The sequence below is a fragment of the Aspergillus stella-maris genome, assembly GCF_047715825.1.
Source record: "Aspergillus stella-maris strain CBS 113639 unplaced genomic scaffold BDV14scaffold_14, whole genome shotgun sequence".
NCBI classification, from domain to species: Eukaryota; Fungi; Ascomycota; class Eurotiomycetes; order Eurotiales; family Aspergillaceae; genus Aspergillus; species Aspergillus stella-maris.
Window position 1 is genome coordinate 4,185 of NW_027396808.1, and position 19,434 is coordinate 23,618.

Genomic DNA, 19,434 nt, shown 5'->3' on the forward strand with positions numbered 1-19,434 from the left:
AATTCACAGGAAGATGTTTGGTTCCAACAACCAATGACAGAGCTTGTTTGGTTTCACTCGATCAAGGAGTCTCACGGGCTGCGCTCGAATACACGGGGTGTTTATGTACGGGTTACCCCGTAGAGAGCACATCACTTGAATGCGGCAAGGCTCGACGAGCCCTTCGGGCAGAAGGACAGGCCCCCGACGGGTTTCAAAGCAACATAAGAACAGATTGACCCCTTGCTAACTGCATTATATGGAAATATAAAGAACTGACAGGCGCACAGGCCATCCGTTTGCCTCCTGAGAGACAAGGTACTCCCGTTCTTTGGACTCTTTCTAGTTCAGTTGCGTTGCGTCGAATACCGCATATACAGGCAGCAAGCTGCTGCGACACATTATCACCATGGCACGGCTTTCTAGCACTGTTTGGGATGGCAGCCAGCGCTCTTACCCTCGTGAATCAAGCAACACCACCTATGCTAGCCTATAAACTGCCTAAGCTATTATTGGTTCTGTCGTCACGCTGCAGCTTGTGAGTATTCTGTACGCACACTGATTTTTGTCTTGACGACAGGGAAAGGGGCGTAGCCTTGTTAAGTGGCAATCTGATAATCGCGCCTACCATCCTAGCCGCTAATGAAGAGGCCGTGGCTGCTTCGCCACGGAACTTGTCAAAGAGACTTGGACCCAGACGTGATCTGAAAGAGAAGTCAGTCATCACCGTCTATCCTCCCAATTGTAAATATTCAAATCAGCACCCCGAACTCTGTCTCGAGCCACAAGTCCACGAGCATGTATTCCCACCGGGACATTTATCTAGCTACCATGTCATTATTGCTTTTTCACCATGCACAGCAGGGCGCCTGCCGGTCAGCGATCACTCCCGCAAACTCCCAGTCCGATTTGCACTCTTGGCGTGTGCAGAGATCAGGACTCGACTGATAGAAGTGATACAGATGCAGGATTACTTCCCTAGAGTTCATCTCATGCATGCTATATGCATAAACCAGGCGCCCTCGGCGCCGGACTTGCCACTTGTGACAGCACGGCTTACATGGTGCGTAGACTGCAGTTACGACACTCGATACTCGCCAAGGTACGAGATGTGAAGCCCGGAGCATAAGATTGATGCTGGATGCTGGGCCCTTGCAAGGCTGTGCTCAATTGATCCTGCACCAGCTGCACCCCATCACACCTGAACGAGACAGTCCAGGCGAGCTGCGATGGCTGGTTTCACTTGCACGTTCCCCGACTTGTTTGTTCCCTGTAGACCCATCCCTTCTACTATTACTTGCTTCTGGTAGGATTCTACGCTGAGGTGAGAGGTCTTGTCTACAGTGGTCAGATCTGGTGCTGTACCATATTCCTTAGTCCCTCATGCCGATTGCGCGCATGCAGCTATCTCAAGTTAACCAAAACCACAAACATAATCAAAAGTCCTAAATTAGAAAAGGAACCAGCAAAGAAAGAACCTCATTACCGTACAAACAGACCTCATTCTTTTTTTGTAGGGTTCCTCTTTTCCCATGCCTTCATTTTGTTGATATTGCATTCAAGACCACACGTACAAATAGGCCAAGCTAAGAGAAGAATAGATAAAGGGAAAAGAAGCAATACAAGACCTTATATAAGCCATTTTCGTCAAACTTGTACTGGCTCGTACTGGTTATAGTGAGAATGTGAGATAGTTACGCAGAAAGGGAGGAACAAGATAAATCGAGATCACGTTGACGCCGAAGCTTTCCCAAATTCAATAATCACCGTCCGGTGTACGAGGAGTACCTGCAGCGGGTAAAAGTCAGTCAGATCACGATTATGAGATGTGTTCAACTTGTTCAAAGGACGAGATAATGAAAGATGAAGCTTACCTCCAGATCTTCGCACGCATGTCACCGCTTCCAGTGGCGAAGAGATTGCCGGTTGGGCTGGGAGCGACTGAGATGACTATTCGGTCATGTTAGTCTGTGAAATCTCTGTGCCAAGTTATATGTACTTACCAGAGTTCTTGTGTCCCTGAAGCATCATTTGAGCGTTTCCAGTGATTGGATCCCAGAACTGGACGCCTCGGTCTTTGGAACCACTCATAACCCAGTGGCCATCTGGGGTCAAGCAGACGCTGAGCACGAAGTCCTAGTTTCAAGTGTCAGCGAGTGTTGGCTCAAAAAGGATTGTCGCTCGTGACAACAAAAGGCATTGCATCTTACCTTGTGGCCTTCGAATGTCCGCATGCACTTGCCGCCTGTTTTGGGGCCCTGGTAGGTACGAGGCAAGTGGAGCTCCCAGAGCTTGATGGTCTTGTCTAGACTTCCACTAACGAGATCTTTGCCGTTTGGTGCGAAAGCGACCGAATAGACGCTGTCTTTGTGGCCGTCCGGGTTCTCGAGTCGTTCAACAAGGTATCCTGTGGTAGTGTCCCACACACGCACGGTCTTGTCCAAAGAACCAGCGGCGACATAGAGACCATCGGGAGACATAGCCACAGTGGTAACGCCATCCTCAATACTAAGGGTGTAGACAAGCTTGTTTTCAACGATATCCCAGAGGCGTACAGTCTTATCTCCACTGCCAGAGGCGATGTACCGGCCATTGGTTGCAAAATCCAAAGAATAGATGTCCTGTTCATGGCCAGAGAAGACGTGTTTAATACTTCGGGCCGCAATATCCCACACCTGCAATGATCGATTGGAGTAAGCTGGGGGTCTGACAAGAACAAAAGCATGGAGCGCGTTGACTCAGAACTCACACGAATCTGCTTATCCTCAGCGCCGGTTGCTAGCATCTTGCCATCGGGGCTGAAGCAGACGCTGCGAATATAAAGATCGCCGCTCTTGTCGACACTCTCATCCTGGAGAGTGGCAATAGTCTGACCAGTGTTCACATCGAAGATTTGAGCAGAACGGTTGCAACCAGTCGCAAGGTACTTGCCATCGCGGCTGAAACGCACACAACAGACAACACTGTCGTGAACGAGGTGATGAACAAGTTCGATGTCGAGAACCCGTTGCACATCAGGGTTAAATACTGCATACCAATCATTACCTTCTTTCTTCTGGTGAGGGCCTAGGTCGTCGGGATTCCAGTTGGCAAGCATGTTTCCCGGACGATCACGAATGACTGCTTGGCTTGGAGGTGTTGGTCGCGCGAGCTGCGGCGACACGCGAGAATCAGGATAAGCTAATTGATGGGCCTGCTGTGGGGTGGCAGGGCCAGGGGGAACGCGAGGACGTTTTCCGGGCCCAGGGGACGCTGTAGGCGGAGGAGGACCGTAGCCTGTGTTGCATTGAGAAAAGGGTCAGATGTCAGATTATCTGTCTCCAATATAGTTGCAACATACCGTTCACAGCAGCGCCAGGCTGATATCCCCCAAAAGAGCTCTGCGGTGGCTGCGGTGCTCCTGGCTGAGCCCCCGGGGCAGGCTGTTGAAGGCTGTGCTGGGGAGGCTGCTGATCCTGGGGAGGGGGAGGGGGAGGGGCAAGACCGGGGCCACTACCTCCTTGATTGGCCATAATACCACCGAAAAGGTTGCTGGGGCCGTGGCCTAGGGCAGGCGGGGGAGCTTGAGAAGGACCGCCATGCTGCGCAGGGCCGGCAACTCGAGAGACAACGGGTTGGCCGCCGCCGCGCGTCTCGAGTTCGTGTCGCAACATATGGATCTCTGTCTCATAACTAAAGAGCAATGTACATGTTAATTACATGCCCAAAACGAGAAGGAACGGATAGCGAATTTCAAAGGATACATACTCTTGTTTCATCTTCATCTGCGCCTGCTCAAGCTGATAAACTTTCTGGCGAATCATCTCCATTTCTTGGAGCTGTCCAGTCACTACGGCAAGCTGCGTCAGTTGAGCTCGTCGCAAGAGACGAACGAGAAAGAAAAGTGGACGTACGTTGGTGTTCAAACTCGCCGGTGCTCCGAGACTGGCTCTCGAATTCCTGGCGCAACTGATCCATCAACTCATTCAGACGAGAATTCGGGGCGGGAACCATCCCGCGATGTGCGTTGTACATGGTGTATGGGAGTTGTGAGGGTCTGCGCCCGACCAGACGAGGGAAGACTTGTTAGGAGGAGGAAGATGGTCAATGCTGCCGCATTCAGCGCACCCCTTTGGACCTCGCGACGACGGACGACGGACGAGAGACGGGAGCGAGGGAGACTCGAGCCAAGAGCTGCAGGAGAGAATGCAGAAAGAGGTAGAAGGCAGACAGGGACGAGCGACAATGGTTGAGGGAGGGGGTGATGGAAGGATGGTAAGGTAGAGTTCGTTGGGATTGGGACCCGTTCGGAGATGCAATCGTCTCAAGGCGGGCGGCTACTTTTAGTCTCTTGGCCTGCCGCCAGAAGCGAGCGGTAACCTTGAACCTTCTGTCATTACTCACTAGTCTAGTCGTGCTACTGAGTACGGACTGTGGCTTGGCTGTGGCTGGTTCATTTGTGCAGCTGACTAAGCGCATTACCTAAATAGCTTGATGCAGGACGGCAGCGCTGATTCCGCCTGGTGTGATGCGGCCCTGGCCCCTCATTGGCTGCTGAATTTATTTAGTTCCCCGTACCTTTTTCAACGTCCCCTTGCCGCGACTCCCCTCTCCTGTCTCTTGAGTCTTCCCTATCTCGAGCCTCGACAACACCTCAATTCCTCCCCTCCCTCGTCCTCGCCATCATGGATATTGCACTCGAGATCTGGGACACCTTTATTGGTGATCGCCTATATTCTGCCCTTCTCCCCGCGTCCCTCGAGTCCACCGTCTCTGTTCCCGGCTTCCCGACAGCTGCCAACACCACCCTGTCGTTGTTTGGCGCATCCAAGCCGTTCGTCTACGAGCCTGCCACCAGCTTGCTTTACCTGGAGCCTTCCAAGTATGCATACCTTAGTGCTTGGCCCCGGAACAACATTTACCGCCAATTCTCAAGTTTCTTCCTGATCGTCTGGTATGCTCCTGCTCGCCACCCATCGAGACCCCTTTGTTACCCCAAACATTCGCTAATTGTCTGCACTATAGGATCTTTGGCTTTATTGTCTACTTTATCTCCGCCACGCTTTCATATATGTTCATCTGGGACAAGACCACTGTCAAGCACCCGAAATTTCTCAAGAATCAGATCCCCATGGAGATCGCGCAAACTATGCGCTCAATGCCACTCATGTCTCTGTTAACCGCTCCCTTCTTGGTCGCCGAGGTCCGCGGATACGCAAAGCTCTACGATACTTTTGATGAAGAGCCATTCCCGTACTATAGCATCTTACAGTTCCCTCTGTTCATCGCCTTCACCGATTTCTTCATCTACTGGATCCACCGTGGCTTGCACCACCCTCTTATATACAAGACTCTGCACAAGCCTCACCACAAGTGGATTATGCCGAGTCCTTTCGCATCTCACGCTTTCCACCCCGTTGACGGCTGGTCGCAGAGTGTTCCCTACCACGTCTTCCCTTTCATCTTCCCTCTGCAGAAAGCGGCCTATGTTCTCCTTTTTGGGTTCATCAACATCTGGACAGTCATGATCCACGACGGCGAATACGTTGCTAACAGCCCTGTTATCAACGGGGCAGCCTGCCATACAATGCACCATCTCTATTTCAACTACAACTACGGCCAGTTCACCACTCTTTGGGACCGCATGGGCGGCAGCTACCGAAAACCAAACGAAGAGCTTTTCCGCCGGGAGACTAAGATGGGTGAGGATGAGTGGAAGCGACAGACTAAGGAGATGGAATCCATCCTCAAAAACGTTGAAGGAGACGATGACCGCAAGTATCTCACTTCGGAGGATAACAAGAAAAACCTTTAAACCCGCCTGATCACACGGCGATCAGATGGGTCGGGATCAACTGAACAAAAAGCGAAACCCCCAGCTACGTCTGTATGAGGTGTATCAACGCTCCTGAACAAAACTTGACACAGGATGCATGAGCTACCATCCCTGATGGAGTGAAATCACGAGGTCGACGTTTTCCTTACCCATATATTCACCCTTTCTTCCCGCATTTTTATTCTGCCAAGTTACCCGCTTTAATGTCACCCTGTACAACACTACTAATTCCAGTATCTATATTAATTATATTACCGAGGCCCCTATGATACGTCTAGGGCGCCTTTATTCGATGCGCGGGTATGGGGGTTTTCAAACACCTCTGAAATTACCGCAAAGCGGGCGTCCTCGGTTACATAGACTTTTTCCACCGTCAAGGTTTCTGAATGTACATAGCTTGAATGAACGCAGCATTGCAATCTTGGATAGACAAACTCTGAACACAATTATTCTGCCACAAAGGAACTTCACCTCTGGGCTGAATCAGGTTTCACTGTCGACATATCGTACTTTTGAGACGAAATCACTCTGAAATTGTGATTTTATTTTGCCTATATTGTATGTATAACACCTACACATAAAGACCGCTATACATACTTGATCTGGCCGAATCGAGAATAGAAGTACAAGGTATATTAGTCGAGACAAATCAGCAATATCCAACGGACAAACTGACAGAAGAACGCTGCGACGGGCATCGAGAACACGCGAATAAGCAGCAGATCAAGATCACGAGATATCGGCGTCGGCATCAGCAACATCCAAGTCTCCATCGCCCGCCGCGTCCGCAGGGGCAGTCGTCTCCTCAGCAGGAGGAGGCGTGGGCGCATTTGTGCCCACGGGCGTCGCACTCGCCATAGCATCATTGATATAGTCTTCCTCGACAGCCGCCTTGCGCCGGAAGACACGTAGCCAGCGCTTCCCCCACTGCCGGATGATTTCGTCCTCGGGGAGATCGCCGCTGCCGTCGCCGCGTTCCATGAGCTGATCGTTGCTGCCGCCTGCGACGGAAACGACAGAGTCCTCGATAACTTGGAAGAGGGCGTGCATATCCTTCTTTTCGCGAGTGAGGGTTTCGTCGAGGACGCTGAGTTGTGGCTCGTAGAGGCCTGGCTGGGTGCGTGCTGCGACAATCTGACGGAGGCGGTTTGTGACCTTGCCGACTGTGGCGGAAATCATTTCGAAGACATGGGACTTTGCAAGGATGTTGCCTGCATCTAGCTGGTCGACGAGGGCCCACTCAATGACAGAGAGAGGCGTGATGATTGTGTAGTTCAGAAGCTTATCGATGATGTTGATACCGATGCCAGGCTGGTCAGCCCAGTACTCCATCACAGAATTGGTGATCTGGCGACGCGCAACAGGCAATTTGAGCCCAATCGCAAGGAGGCGTTCCTTGTTTCGCTCGATGCAGGAGAGGACGTGTGAGAGGGACTTCGAGCCGACGAAGCAGATCGCGGTGACGATGGCGTCGGTCGAAGGCAATAGAGGGGTTTCGACTCCCAGCCCTGTTGCTTGCGCTTCTATCGCAGTTATAAAGGGCTGGATCTCATCATCAGATCCTTTCTTGCGAATGAGCTGCATGATCTGTTGGCCTTCGTTTGCGTATGGCGTTGCTAAATGACAATTTTTAGTCACTAGTCATAATTTGCGGGATTTTGGCAGGCCAACATACTGTCGGACATGTATTTGAAGTCGGGCGTATCCTTCTCCTTCCCTTCAGTGATGAGGTCTTGATACGGGTCCGGGAGAGTTCCGCGAATACGTTGAGCGAAACTTAAACGAATCTCTTTGTCCAGCGCGCCATGGATAAATGCCATTCGAGGATGGATAGCCGGCAGTTCCAAATCCTCGACCCTAATTTCACAGTTAGCAATGCTGTGGTACGTATATGGTGCAAATCAACACTGACCATTCACTCCACTTCCAAGTAAATCCAAAATTGCTCAAATGGTGCGCAAACCAATCCAAAAATCGATGGCTCAGATCAAGATCAATCGAATCAAGGCCACGGTACAGGAAGCGGATTGCACGACCCAAGCTTGGCGCGATTGCTGCCGGCGCAATCTTGCAGCATTCTGTGAGGACGGAGTGATAGTAGACGAGCTTGTGCTCCGGCGAAGGTAGTTGGAACAGTTGAGAGAAAACAGCATCCACGGCCACATCCTCCGGTTTCCATGTCGGGCGATCACTGGGAAGATCACGCAGTCTATCGAATGGGGTTGCACGCTTCACAAAGATGCTCGGTGTAAAATAGCAGTCCAGATCGATCAGAAACTTCGCTGTCGCGATGCGGTTGAAGTCCATGATGTTAATTGTGTCCATTAACGCATCCCGAATCAGCGAGGAAGTGATATCTGACGTTGGTGGGACCGTCTCAATATCCTGGTCGCCATACACAGACAGATAGACCTCGGGAAAGATTGCCCTAGATCCATTACGCACCGGGTTGGGTATAGTAATCTCGGGAAGGGCATGCTTGGGGCCATCTTCAAGACGCTTGGGCTCCTCATCACCCTCGCTAACGTTGCGCCAGGGCCGGGGGAGGCACGTCAGTTCCCAACTTCGACTAGACTCGGCTTGTAGTTGGGTTTGAAGTAGACTGATAATACTAGGGACAGTGGTCGATTTCTGAGTGTCAGGCCCGAAAGGGTTCACTAGGTCGACAAGAGTATGCGGCGTAGATGCGATGATGTCGGTTTTCTCCAGAAGCCCGAGGGCCTGGCTTTCGAAACCCTTGGCCGGAGAGGCCATGACGTACGGAATTGTGTAGAGAATAATCTTCACAAGCTCCAATCCAATCAACTAGCGAGAGGATAGTCTGTCAGCTTGCTCGCAAAACAAATGGTAAAGTCACTTACGTCTTCGGAAGAAGCCGTCTGGAGGTCAACCGCGCGGGAGAACAGCTCCTCCAAGATTGCAAAAACGCCATCCCCCTCAAATAGACATTGTAGACAACCAAGGAAGCGAAGGAGAAGCTTGACTTCGCGCCAAGCGCCGGCATTGACATGGGTTTGGAAGCGTTCAGCGGTACGCTTGAGCACCTCAGCTGCGAGCTCGGACTTGAGCGTGTTGGCAACAAGGACGGTCGTTGCGAGAAAGGGGATTTTCAGCGGCTGCTCGAGGACACTGTTAGACGATATCGTTAGCATATGTATGTCAGAGGACAATTCGGCAAATCTCGTCGAGCAGCGTACAGATCAAGTGATATCTCAACAAAGTTATCCCGTAGCTCTTCATCCTCGCAATTCTCAGCCACGCTCTTCGCAATGTTCAACGCATCATCCTCCACCCTCCGGGCAGCCTACAAGCACAGTGTAAGCAGCGTCCATAACGGCCACAGCCGAAGCGCAGATCACATCACAAGCGTACCGATTCAGCAAGGGTAAGTAACTGCCGTCGAACCTTGACAACCAAAGGCTCCTCATATCTGCGTCGCTGACGGCGATCATAATCATCATCCTCTACCGTATGCCAGTGAAAAGTCAGCGAGACGTCCTTGAACACAAAAATAAAAGGATAAGCCGCGTTCCCAGCTCCTCACCTCTATAACGGCGTTTGCGCCCACCACCCCTGGGGCCGTGGTTTCGGCGTTCGTAATCAGCCATGATCCTTGCACTTCCAGGAGCGGCTTATCTCGCGAGAGTTTCTTGCGGGGCGATTGAACGAAGGTTTTCCACCCAATTCGGCAGAAAAGTCCAGCGACAAAGGGAGCTCTAGTATCGGCGTCGAAGCTTTGGTCGCGTACGTCAAAAACACCGGGGAGCTCGGGGGCCGGGATTATCCGCGCCGTGGATTAGCTAACCACGCTGGTGCGGTCCAATGTCCAGGCAAACTATGGCCATCGAGTATCGATCTACTCTATACTGGGTCTAGTATCTGATAATCTCCAATTGCGGCTTTATCTGATCTTACGCATGTTTTTTCCGATGGATATGGATCTCTTAAGCTTGTTCAATTGAAAGCCCAGTTCATACGCTACTGGACGCCCGAGTGCTTGGCCCCAGAACATTCGAATTACGAAGACCGGCATGGGGTCGAGTGAAGGATGCTTGATTTGCGTAAAGCGATGGATGGTAAACAAGCCATGTAAGCGACAGAACTATGCACATATGCGCGTGGAGAACGGTAAAGGGAATTTCTAAAGCTGTAAGTCGGGGGCTTAGACCTTCGACAATATATTCAAAGCACGGTCACAAGTACACATTTCATGTGCATCCAAACAAAAAAAGAAAAAGAAAATCATCATGATATCAAACCCGGGTGTAGGTATTCATTTCTTCTCTCCGCCCTCCACGAAACCAGCGGCAATCTGTATCCATGGCATTCTAGCCGAGAAGTGAAGCTGCGCAAAACTTCCATCTTGAAAGCCAGACAGACTCACGCAGCAAGGGTATCACTTTTTCCTCCCAAGAGCTGTCTCAGACACCTCAATAACTCCAGACTATGACATCGTACCAATCTGACCGCCCCATTCATGTGAACCTCAGGTTCATCGTGCCATATAAGAACTTTTCCATCGTCAAAGGTCCATCAGGCCCCCTCGTTCACTTATTCTTTTTTTTCTCTTGTGTTTTCTCGAATGCATTTTGTCTTTCCTCGAACCCAATACACAGAAGCCAGCTCCCGGATGCCTCGCCGATGGATTAGGTCTACAGATGTAAATAAACCTCTGCTAGTTCAAAAACCACCAGATGCAGGGAAATGAAGGTGCACGGCAGGGCAGCAAATCTTCGCGAATATGTGCATGAAGTAATGCACAATGGAAAGCGTATAATTCATCAGCACTATACCATTGACTCAGTCAAGGTGTGCCATCATTTCCTCTTTCGTGAGCGGCTTGAAGTCATCAATATATAATCCGCGGGCTTCAAGCGCAGGCCGTGTGTGGGGTGGAACTAGCTTGTTGTTCATCGAAGGCGCGATTGAAAGTTCTGGCGAATTTAAATATTAGCATTTTGCCATGCACCTCATCACACTATTTCATTTCGAAAACATCAAACGTACCATGTCTAGAGAAATCGAAAAGGTTGGGCAAATCTCTCGACGCTCCATTGGGGTGCCGCGAATCGGGTAAGCTAGTATTGGGATCCCGCAACTCATCAAAGAACGGGTGGCACATCGCTTCAATGGCGGAAAGACGCTGGGTGGGTGTGTACTCCAGCAGGGCGGAGATCAAATCGATAGCCTCATGCGGCGCTCGTCGGAAAACCTAGGGAGCCAAGTCAGGCTGAAATCCTCCAGGTGAATGCGGGGTAGTGAAGGCGTACCTTGTTGAACGGATGTGGTTTAATCTGGGGGAATTTGTGTTCCATGTAATTGGGGTTCATTGTACGAATCTGCTCGCGCGTAGGGGTACCCAGAACCTTGATGATCTCGACCAGCTGATCAATTCCTGACTCTCCGGGGAAGAGGGGTTGCCCGAGCATCAACTCCGCCATGACACAACCAGTGGACCATACGTCTGAAACATGTTAGCCTGCACACAAGAACGAATGAATGCGATATGAATCCTTACCAATCTTAGTTGTGTAGTTTGTAGCTCCAAAAATCAATTCGGGAGCACGGTAGTAGCGAGAGCAAATGTACGAAACGTTCGGCTCGTTCTCGATCAAAATCTTGGCGGATCCGAAATCGCATAGCTTCAGAATACCGGTAGTCGGGTCAAGGAGGAGGTTCTGAGGCTTGATGTCACGGTGGCAGATGCCTTGTGAGTGGATGTATGCCAGGGAACGGAAGAGTTGGTAAATGTAAAGCTTGACCTCCAACATCGGCATGGTTGTCTTCAGCTTGTTAAAGTAGCGGGAAGCCCGATAGACAGTTTCCGGTACATATTCTAAAACAAGGTTGAGGTAGACTTCATCCTTCTGCGATTCGGTCGTGGCAAGGTTAGCTATAGAAGTACGTGAGGGAGGAGTTGATCGAGTAAGCGTACCCGTTCGCCGTTCGAATAGTAGAAAGCCTTGAGCTCGACGATGTTGGGATGGCGCACAATCCTCATGATCTGCAGCTCACGGTTCTATTCCAAGTCAGTAATTGAGACACGATGCGGCCGACGGTGTAAGAGCAGCGGCGACGGCGAGCAGCATACCTTGAACCGTTTATCCTGGAGAACACGCTTGATCGCAGCATCCTCGCCGCTGGGCATCATCTTCGTTTGGAAGACGACACCGAACGACCCATTGCCGACGATCTTACATTGCGAATATTGTATCTCCTTTGTCTCCCCAGTTAGTCCATCTTGGACTTTCTCGCGGACGACTTCTGCAGGGAAGAAAAGAGAGCAGTCAGTACCCAAGATACAAAGCCAAGCTCCCGGCAATTGGAGCCTCAAGAGAGGCTATCGGGTCCTTACCACCCATGCGCAAGTTTGAAAACACCCCAGACCGATTCTGTGACATCACGGAGTGTCTAAGGGAGGGGACAGCGTGGAGAAGGTCGGGGGAGGAGTGCTATCGAGAATATGGAGGGCTGGACTTAAGTAGCGGATGGCGGGAAATGGTGTGAAAGTAAGGCGTGAGGTCCGTTTTGGGCAGACTGTGGCCGGTGGAGCACGAGATTGGAGGGGTGCGTTGGATGGGCGGAACGTCTGAAGGACAGAACGGAGGAAGGTGAGTGGAGGCCGGCGAGCGATGAGAGAGGTTGAGAGCACTACTGAACAAGCGAACCGCAGCAAATAGGCTCAGACCAAGGACCAACGGACTTGGGTTGAGTGCCAAGAGTGCAGACGCAAGGCCGGGAGAGTCTGGAGGGGGAGCACAGTAGTGGGCGATAGGTATGGCTGGCACAAGTAAAGCAGCAGGAAACGGAGGGGGGGAGTGAAAGAAAGTAGAAAAGGGAAAAGAAGATAATTCGAGGAACAGGTAGAGGAATTAAGTCACGACGAACCAGACAGAGCAGGGGGAGATGCAAAGAAGGGTGGATTTACGGGTCAGGTATTATTAAAAAAGAGAATGGGTCGGGGGAGGGAGGAGGAGAGAGTGAGCAGGTGACGTTGATGGAGCGACGAAGCCCAAACACGCGAGGGCTGCAGGAACGCGGGAATAAAGCACCGCAGAGCAGAACGATTACAGAGTGTGCTATCCAGAGTCCTTCTAGACTAGACAGGAGAAAAGAGATTTATTTCGTGAGGAAAAAGCAATACTGCGACGACGACTCTAGAGGCAAAAGCAACGAGACGCCCGTCCGAGCATCTGGGACACTGACTGCGAGTGGGAGTCCTGAGAATGAGATCGTTTGGGGAGGGGCGGAAGTGGCCCACGGCCGACTGGCAACTTTACGGAGTAGTGAACTGTGCTAGAGCACGGAGCTGTGCCAGTCTGTGGAGAGGCAAAAAGGATGTGCGCATGCGATTCCATGCTCCTCGTCCTGTCCGCAGTGAAGGATTGCTGTTTATGGCCGCCGGCAGGAGAATAGCAAATTTTACACAGTAGCGTTGGTTCTTGGGAAGCGTCTGCTCATAGTGGTGAACTTGAGGGTCGCGGAGTACCTGCTGCTGGTGGCCTGTCATTTGGGCCAGGACGCATGACCAGGTCAGTACAATTTCTCCTACTATTGCTGCTATTCACGTCGTTCGTGGACAGAGTACTTCATATCAACAGCTATTGCCTACAAGAAGACCAGCGTCTGTTGAGGGAAGTCAAAAAAGAGGGGTATGGCTGTGCCAGTATCGTCGTGGTAATTACCGTACAGTACGAAGTCATGAGAGCTCGGCCTCAAAACTATGACGCTATGGAGAGGAGCTGCCCTTACCGAAAGCAAGGTAACTGCTATGGGACCCATGGATTCAAGCAGTTCTTCCAGCAATGTCGCTTGGGAGGCAGAGAGGTCCACTAGGGAGCCCCGGCCCGGAGCAAGTAAACTGCAAGCTGATCGTGAGTCCATCGGCAGTTTACAGTACATTTTTAACGGCGAATGGGACAGGGCAACAAACACGTTGAATCGTCAATTCCCCAGGCCCAACAGGAACTCGCCTGCAGAGGAGAGAGTCGATCACTCAATGACGGGAGCGGCTAATGTGGAGCCACTGGCATTGGGCGTAAGACACACTGTGGGTAACCAATTGCTGCTGTGGGAGACTGCCCGATACCTACAACAACAGGCCAGATGACCTTCATAGTCCATGATCAAGGGGCGCTGGGACCTGGCACTATGCTCCGGATTCCGCCCGTGGCCTGAGGACTCCTCTCCGACGAAGTTCCAGACCGTAGTCCATAGACAGACGGCATAGCTGCATAGTGTAGTCTATATTATTCAATCCGCTGGGTTGGCCAATCTGCTGAGAACGGGCAAGTCTTGTGCCAATCGTTGAATCCCTGGCTAAATAAGACAGGGAGCTTGGGCCAGGAGGAGTTGACCTGCTAATCAACGGGCATGCCTAACCACTACTAGGTATGCTGAGAGCACTAGCTTTGAAGTAGGTATCTACGAGGTACTAGTAGCATCAACACAGCCGTGTTCTACCTCTGCTCGCAACATCTGATCAAGCTATCATGACCATTCAGATGCAACAATGACTCCAGAACCAACCTCGTTCAACTCAGCATTGGATCATAATTGAGTCAGGCCACGGAACCATCGCCTCTTCGAAGAAGAAAAATCTCAATGACCTCTCAGGTCACGCCTGTGGCAGTGGAGCAGATTGCAGGCCCTGCTTAGCTGAGCGCTCCGGTGACAGATAGGCGTGCCATGTGTTTGGTCCGACTGGATGGTCAAGTGACCACGCTCGGTTTTCACTATCTCCGAGGCCATTGGTCGCTTCCGTTGCCTCTTGCGTAACGTAATTACACCACCGAACAATACGCAGTACACCTCCCAAGAACCGCCGCATCCATCAATACGAGGAGTACTTTCCAGCGTCTAGGCCACGATAATCGGACAGCTCTTCGCCCGAGCGTGACCTGCTTGCTCTCTGGCTAACATCGCTTGAGATAGAACGTCCATTGAGCGTAAACAAGCTACCCATTGCGGTCCGCACAGCCAATAACCGGGAGCCCCAGCACATATATTGGTAGCTCAAGACTATCTAGACCCTAGTGACGGTTAGTTTCTAGCTAGCAGAGCTAGGTTTGTCCCTATTTGCTCCGTCGAGCTCTGACCTTGTGTCAGGAGTCTAAGTCGTGAAAGATATGACGAGCATCTCATGATGATCTCAGGCCAAGCAGGTCCAAGTGGCTTGTCAGAGACCGCGGACTCAACCGTGAGCTGGGATGGGTGGCGTTGGGTGGCCAATTCAGGGCCAGTTCTTAGCTTCATTAGGCTGAGAGGATGAGATGCGAATTACTGAAAGATCATCGAGTCACGACGTCCTCGGAGTGATACGGTAGGCGTCCGCTGTTGCACGCATGTATACTGCTGTGCTCTTCGAATTCAACCTACAGTATGTGCTAATCTCACATATGTATAAATCAGTAAATATGAATCGGACAGGTGCATGGTTTCAGCTTCTTTGCGATGCTGTGCCTGAGGAATTGCTTCAATCAGAATGACCATCTGGCAATGCGCCATCATTGGTCCGACCGAAATAGAGACTATAGGACCCTGAGATATAGGAGGAGTATGGAGCTCGCAGGTGACATCCCGATGATTGCCGTTACGTAGGTGTTCAGCTACGGGGCAAGTGACCAAGTCAGAGTCAGACTGCGCGGTGGCAGTTGGTGATCACCTGAAGCTGACTTGACTGCCAATGGAACAGCAGCCAGACCTGCAAGCGCGCAGAGTTTGTTGGTGCAGTTCTGGATAGCTCAAGGCATCCCTGTCGAATACCTCTTCCTTCCGACATCTCGCATCCAAAGCTGTCTTTGTACATGAATCTGGGCCAGGTGTTCTTCGTGTACATGCGGAGCTACCTTACTCCGTGGTATGCTTTATGTATGGATGCAGCTTTCCCTTGCCTGTCCATCACGCACTACTCGCTTGGTTTAGCCTTGCCTTGCGTCGCACACTTCTGGAACGTGAATTGAGGAATACGAGCAAACGGCCTTGTCTTTCGGACCGACCTGGCCCAATTGCCAAACTATTGGCCACATACCAGTCTCCAGCCTCCCGACCGATATGAAATGGTATGTGCAAAGTATCGAATCCGTCAGCACTCGGCCGACGCAACGTTGATGCTAAACAAACTTATGTACGCTTCCCTAGGTCTCAGTTTTGAGTTGCCCGTTAGAACGTGCCAGCAGGGCGAGGAATTGTCCGGGCCTAGATCTGTCGGTCAGCCAAATATTGCGACGTGCGAAAATTAGAAGGAATGCACCAGGTAGGAGGTGAAACATTTCGCATTGCGATCAATGCCTCAGCGATGGCTCTCTATTTCACACCATTGGCCATCGTTCGTTGTAGTCCCCGATAAATTAACACAGCCGGTGCCGACTGGAATCACCTGCAAGGCCTGCAATAAGACGGAAGCTTCAGGGCGCCAGGCCGAGTCGCACAGCGTCTCAAGGAGGTACCAGGTTCTGGGGACAACATATCGAGCTAAGAATTGGTCTAAAGATAAGGATTCTGGACCGACGGATCAAAGTTCTGATCCGTCCAGGGCGTGTTTTATAAAGTTCGTACTTTCTCCAGGGGTGCTTGCACTTCTTACCAGTGCAACTGCAGCCACGCAATTCTTACGTCTTTGGTCCTTTATCGGTTTCTGGATCTGAGGTTGTGGCTTGTGCATGCCTATTTCAGCACCGAGCCGTGTACATTCCTCAGCCTCTGGGTCTAGCCTGGCCGAGGCATCTAGGGCACGACAGCGCACGGAATAATCTAGATATAATTGCATTGAAGCAGCATATTTACCGACAAAGGACCAAGCTACAAGCACATGCCTTGTTCCCTTGGGCTGTCCTCTCAACAAAATTTCTTGTGTCATCGCATACTTTACCCACTTTGTTCGCCACAAACCCCTGGCAAGGCTGGGATGCATACATCCCCTGCAATGTCTGGAAATTGTGAAAACATGCTTGCCAGCAAGCTACAGTAGATTTCTGCTGACAAGGGGTGACTGATCGTCATCTGCATCCGACGCTTTTGGTATACATACATGGAATGTGACCCATGCAGTTTCGGCATCGAAGCCGAGATATATAAATATCCCGGCGCATATCTGCCAACTGTCCCGAGTATGCTCGGAGCCGAACGTGGCTGAGACAATGGCTAACGAGGTAAATCGGTCTAGAATTCATCAGACCGCTGAAGAGGCATGACGATGCGGCTAGTACTGAATGCAAGCCCCCCCGGCGGGATCGAAGGGGAAGCCCTAAGGCAGCACCAGTGTCCACTGCCACAACCACGACGACTCTCGTGTAGATCTGTACAATGATTTGGCCTGAGGAGACTGCTTATGACAGATTTCTCTCTGTCGCTGAGGTATAATGGACTCCTCGAATGCATACGTCGAACTTGTGACTGGCCCGGTCCAACGGTGAAACCCAACGGTCGTGCTCTACTGTAGTGATCCGGGGAAAGAGCAGCACTCCGGACTCTGATGTATGGTGCCAGCCTTCCCATTAAAAAGAGATCTATTCTATTTGAACACCAGGAGGAGTCAACAAGCTACGCTGTAAAGCTCATTGCAGGTCCGCCTCGCGCTTAATTGTCGCTTGTGGTGCCCAATACCTCGAACGTGTGGATACTGAGGTAGACCTGCTAATAAAGACTGGCAGGAAATCACCACACGTCGCAGGCTCGAAGGTTTCTCTGACCGCGATCATCGTCAATTTCGCCTACTTTGTTCAAGCTTCTCCTATCACGCCGGGAACCTCGAGCGGGCTCCATCATTCGATGATGGCGTCCTGTTTGTTCCGCCACTTATGCAAGAAGAAAATCTCCGCATACGACAACTGCGCTGACTGGACGCTTATGGAGTACACGAGGGCAGTTCATTTACAATGAGTCCGTGGACCCCGACAATGTCCACCCAGAATCCCAGACTCTTGATTGCCCTATGCGCAAATGTGAAAAATGGGCTGCTATGCAGCAGTAGCGTGAGACTGCAGGCAAACCCAGCCGATTGTCGTCGACTTGCTGCCAGATCTCGATCAAAGATAGGGCAGCTGCACGCGATCTCTGGCATCGAGCAGAGTGCCAGTGTTGCTGTTTATGCTGACCGAATCTCATGATAGATACAGAATCTCAAGGCTCAACGGGTTACTCGAAGGCATATGTACCCCTCTAGACAGTGCGACATGGAATGATCGTGATACTCTTATCTATTATCAATCGCCCCGGAATCACGAAGCACAGAATATGTATAACGCCTGCGAGGAGCCGTTGCCCTGTCCGTGAAAATATCATTGCACAAGCTTCGAAGCACAACGGGTAACAGACTCCATGATCACCGGCAGCACGCTTGGCGATTAATCTCAGAGGAAACAGCTGGTGACACGCTGCGCGGCCAGTACCCGATATCTGAAGCCCACCTGGATCTGCAGTTACGCATGTGCCCTGCCGTCTGACTTGCTGCTGGTCTTCGTCATGGCATGTACTGAGCCGAACTGGGTCCAATTCCAGCTCTTGGTACTACAGCTCGAAGAGCATCTGCCAAGATCGACGCCAGGGCAAGTTTGCGATGATCACGGTTAATCTCAGACTCCTGCCCAACGTTGTTCCATACTTCGGATAAGCTGGACACGATCAAGGCCAAGATCTTTGCTGAAGAACAATTATTGCGAGGTCGAGGGAATCCGAGTCCGAGTGCTATGACGTCACTTTGAGATGTCCAGCGAATCGCAGGCGAAGGCTTGGACCGTATTATTCCATCGTCTCCCGAGTCGACCACGGCTCTTCTCGTAGTTGACTCTGCTTCTGCCCTGGATTGACACTAACCCAAGTGACCTCATTCTCCATGAGGAATAGAGGCATGGTACTATTCATTTGCCTGGAACCAGATCCATATGGACTCTACTTCAGAGTACGAGCAAGACCACCTGCTGTGCCTGGTTAGACCTTAGAACACTACCGCTTAAGCGCTTGGTAAACGGTACGGCTAATTAGGTGTGGGGTGTAGACCGGACTATGGGACATGGACAGCCTTTTAGGGCCTCATACTCTCTGCGTTGTGGACTGCGTCAAATTGACTCTCGAAACTATCCTTGCTGGTTTACAACTTGTAATCTCCCGTAGCCCACTCGAGTCTCTGTAACTTCAAGGAACCAGGACAGCGGCCTTGGGGCCAATTTCATACAAGGAATGGTCATTGGCTACCAAGATGCTTCATCAAAATCTTGGAGCAACTCTCTAGTCTAGACGGAAAGTGTCCCCGGGGGAAGATTTACCCCGGTAGACCCATACAATCTTAAATTGAGATTCGGCCGGAAGGATGTCATTATCCTGTTACGATAGAAGCTTCAACCTGGCCCTGAACCGACTACGGAGGTGGTATAACCTTACTACCTAGGTACCGCAGCAAATCCCAAGCACCAGAAATCCTGCTTTCCCAAAGGAACCGTCAATAATAAACATGTTTTACATTGACCATCTATGATGCGTAAGTGACGAGAAAAGTTTTCTGTAAGTGCTCCCATGCGTCCCGAGCCCGAGAAGAACCCCCATTGACCGACCACCGACCACCTGCAGCCAAGAGTGTCATCAAAAGAGGATAGGATAGGATAGGTAGGTAGTAACAATGACAAAAAAACGGGTCGCCAGTCATA

The 19,434-nt window shown here is 51.1% G+C and overlaps 5 protein-coding genes across 5 annotated transcripts; 1 reads left to right on the plus strand and 4 right to left on the minus strand.

Moving 5' to 3' along the window:
• Positions 1 to 1,218: 1,218 nt before the first annotated feature.
• On the minus strand, positions 1,219 to 4,305 carry rcoA (putative transcriptional repressor TupA/RocA). Its single transcript, XM_073776454.1, has 8 exons — positions 3,873 to 4,305; positions 3,727 to 3,808; positions 3,320 to 3,651; positions 2,729 to 3,255; positions 2,190 to 2,654; positions 1,983 to 2,115; positions 1,854 to 1,929; positions 1,219 to 1,767 (listed from the first exon to the last, which is right to left on the minus strand). The coding sequence occupies exons 1-8, from the start codon at positions 3,991 to 3,993 to the stop codon at positions 1,743 to 1,745; spliced, it is 1,761 nt and encodes a 586-aa protein (XP_073630210.1). The 5' UTR covers positions 3,994 to 4,305; the 3' UTR covers positions 1,219 to 1,742.
• Positions 4,306 to 4,561: 256 nt separating this feature from the next.
• BDV14DRAFT_28964 (sterol desaturase family protein) lies at positions 4,562 to 5,916 on the plus strand. Its single transcript, XM_073776457.1, has 2 exons — positions 4,562 to 4,912; positions 4,984 to 5,916. Exons 1-2 carry the CDS (start codon positions 4,644 to 4,646, stop codon positions 5,771 to 5,773), a joined length of 1,059 nt encoding a protein of 352 aa, XP_073630211.1. The 5' UTR covers positions 4,562 to 4,643; the 3' UTR covers positions 5,774 to 5,916.
• A 232-nt stretch (positions 5,917 to 6,148) lies between these two features.
• Positions 6,149 to 9,527, minus strand: BDV14DRAFT_28969 (NCBP1 family protein). The gene is made up of 7 exons (XM_073776458.1): positions 9,339 to 9,527; positions 9,167 to 9,258; positions 8,992 to 9,098; positions 8,656 to 8,923; positions 7,707 to 8,599; positions 7,470 to 7,651; positions 6,149 to 7,410 (listed from the first exon to the last, which is right to left on the minus strand). The coding sequence occupies exons 1-7, from the start codon at positions 9,400 to 9,402 to the stop codon at positions 6,524 to 6,526; spliced, it is 2,493 nt and encodes an 830-aa protein (XP_073630212.1). The 5' UTR covers positions 9,403 to 9,527; the 3' UTR covers positions 6,149 to 6,523.
• An 892-nt stretch (positions 9,528 to 10,419) lies between these two features.
• BDV14DRAFT_28993 (GSK family serine/threonine-protein kinase) lies at positions 10,420 to 12,493 on the minus strand. Its single transcript, XM_073776459.1, has 7 exons — positions 12,150 to 12,493; positions 11,886 to 12,058; positions 11,730 to 11,813; positions 11,313 to 11,661; positions 11,065 to 11,258; positions 10,802 to 11,006; positions 10,420 to 10,728 (listed from the first exon to the last, which is right to left on the minus strand). The coding sequence occupies exons 1-7, from the start codon at positions 12,193 to 12,195 to the stop codon at positions 10,595 to 10,597; spliced, it is 1,185 nt and encodes a 394-aa protein (XP_073630213.1). The 5' UTR covers positions 12,196 to 12,493; the 3' UTR covers positions 10,420 to 10,594.
• Positions 12,494 to 16,830: 4,337 nt separating this feature from the next.
• BDV14DRAFT_29134 (uncharacterized protein) lies at positions 16,831 to 17,480 on the minus strand. Its single transcript, XM_073776463.1, has one exon. The coding sequence runs from the start codon at positions 17,288 to 17,290 to the stop codon at positions 16,955 to 16,957; it is 336 nt and encodes a 111-aa protein (XP_073630214.1). The 5' UTR covers positions 17,291 to 17,480; the 3' UTR covers positions 16,831 to 16,954.
• Positions 17,481 to 19,434: the final 1,954 nt, after the last annotated feature.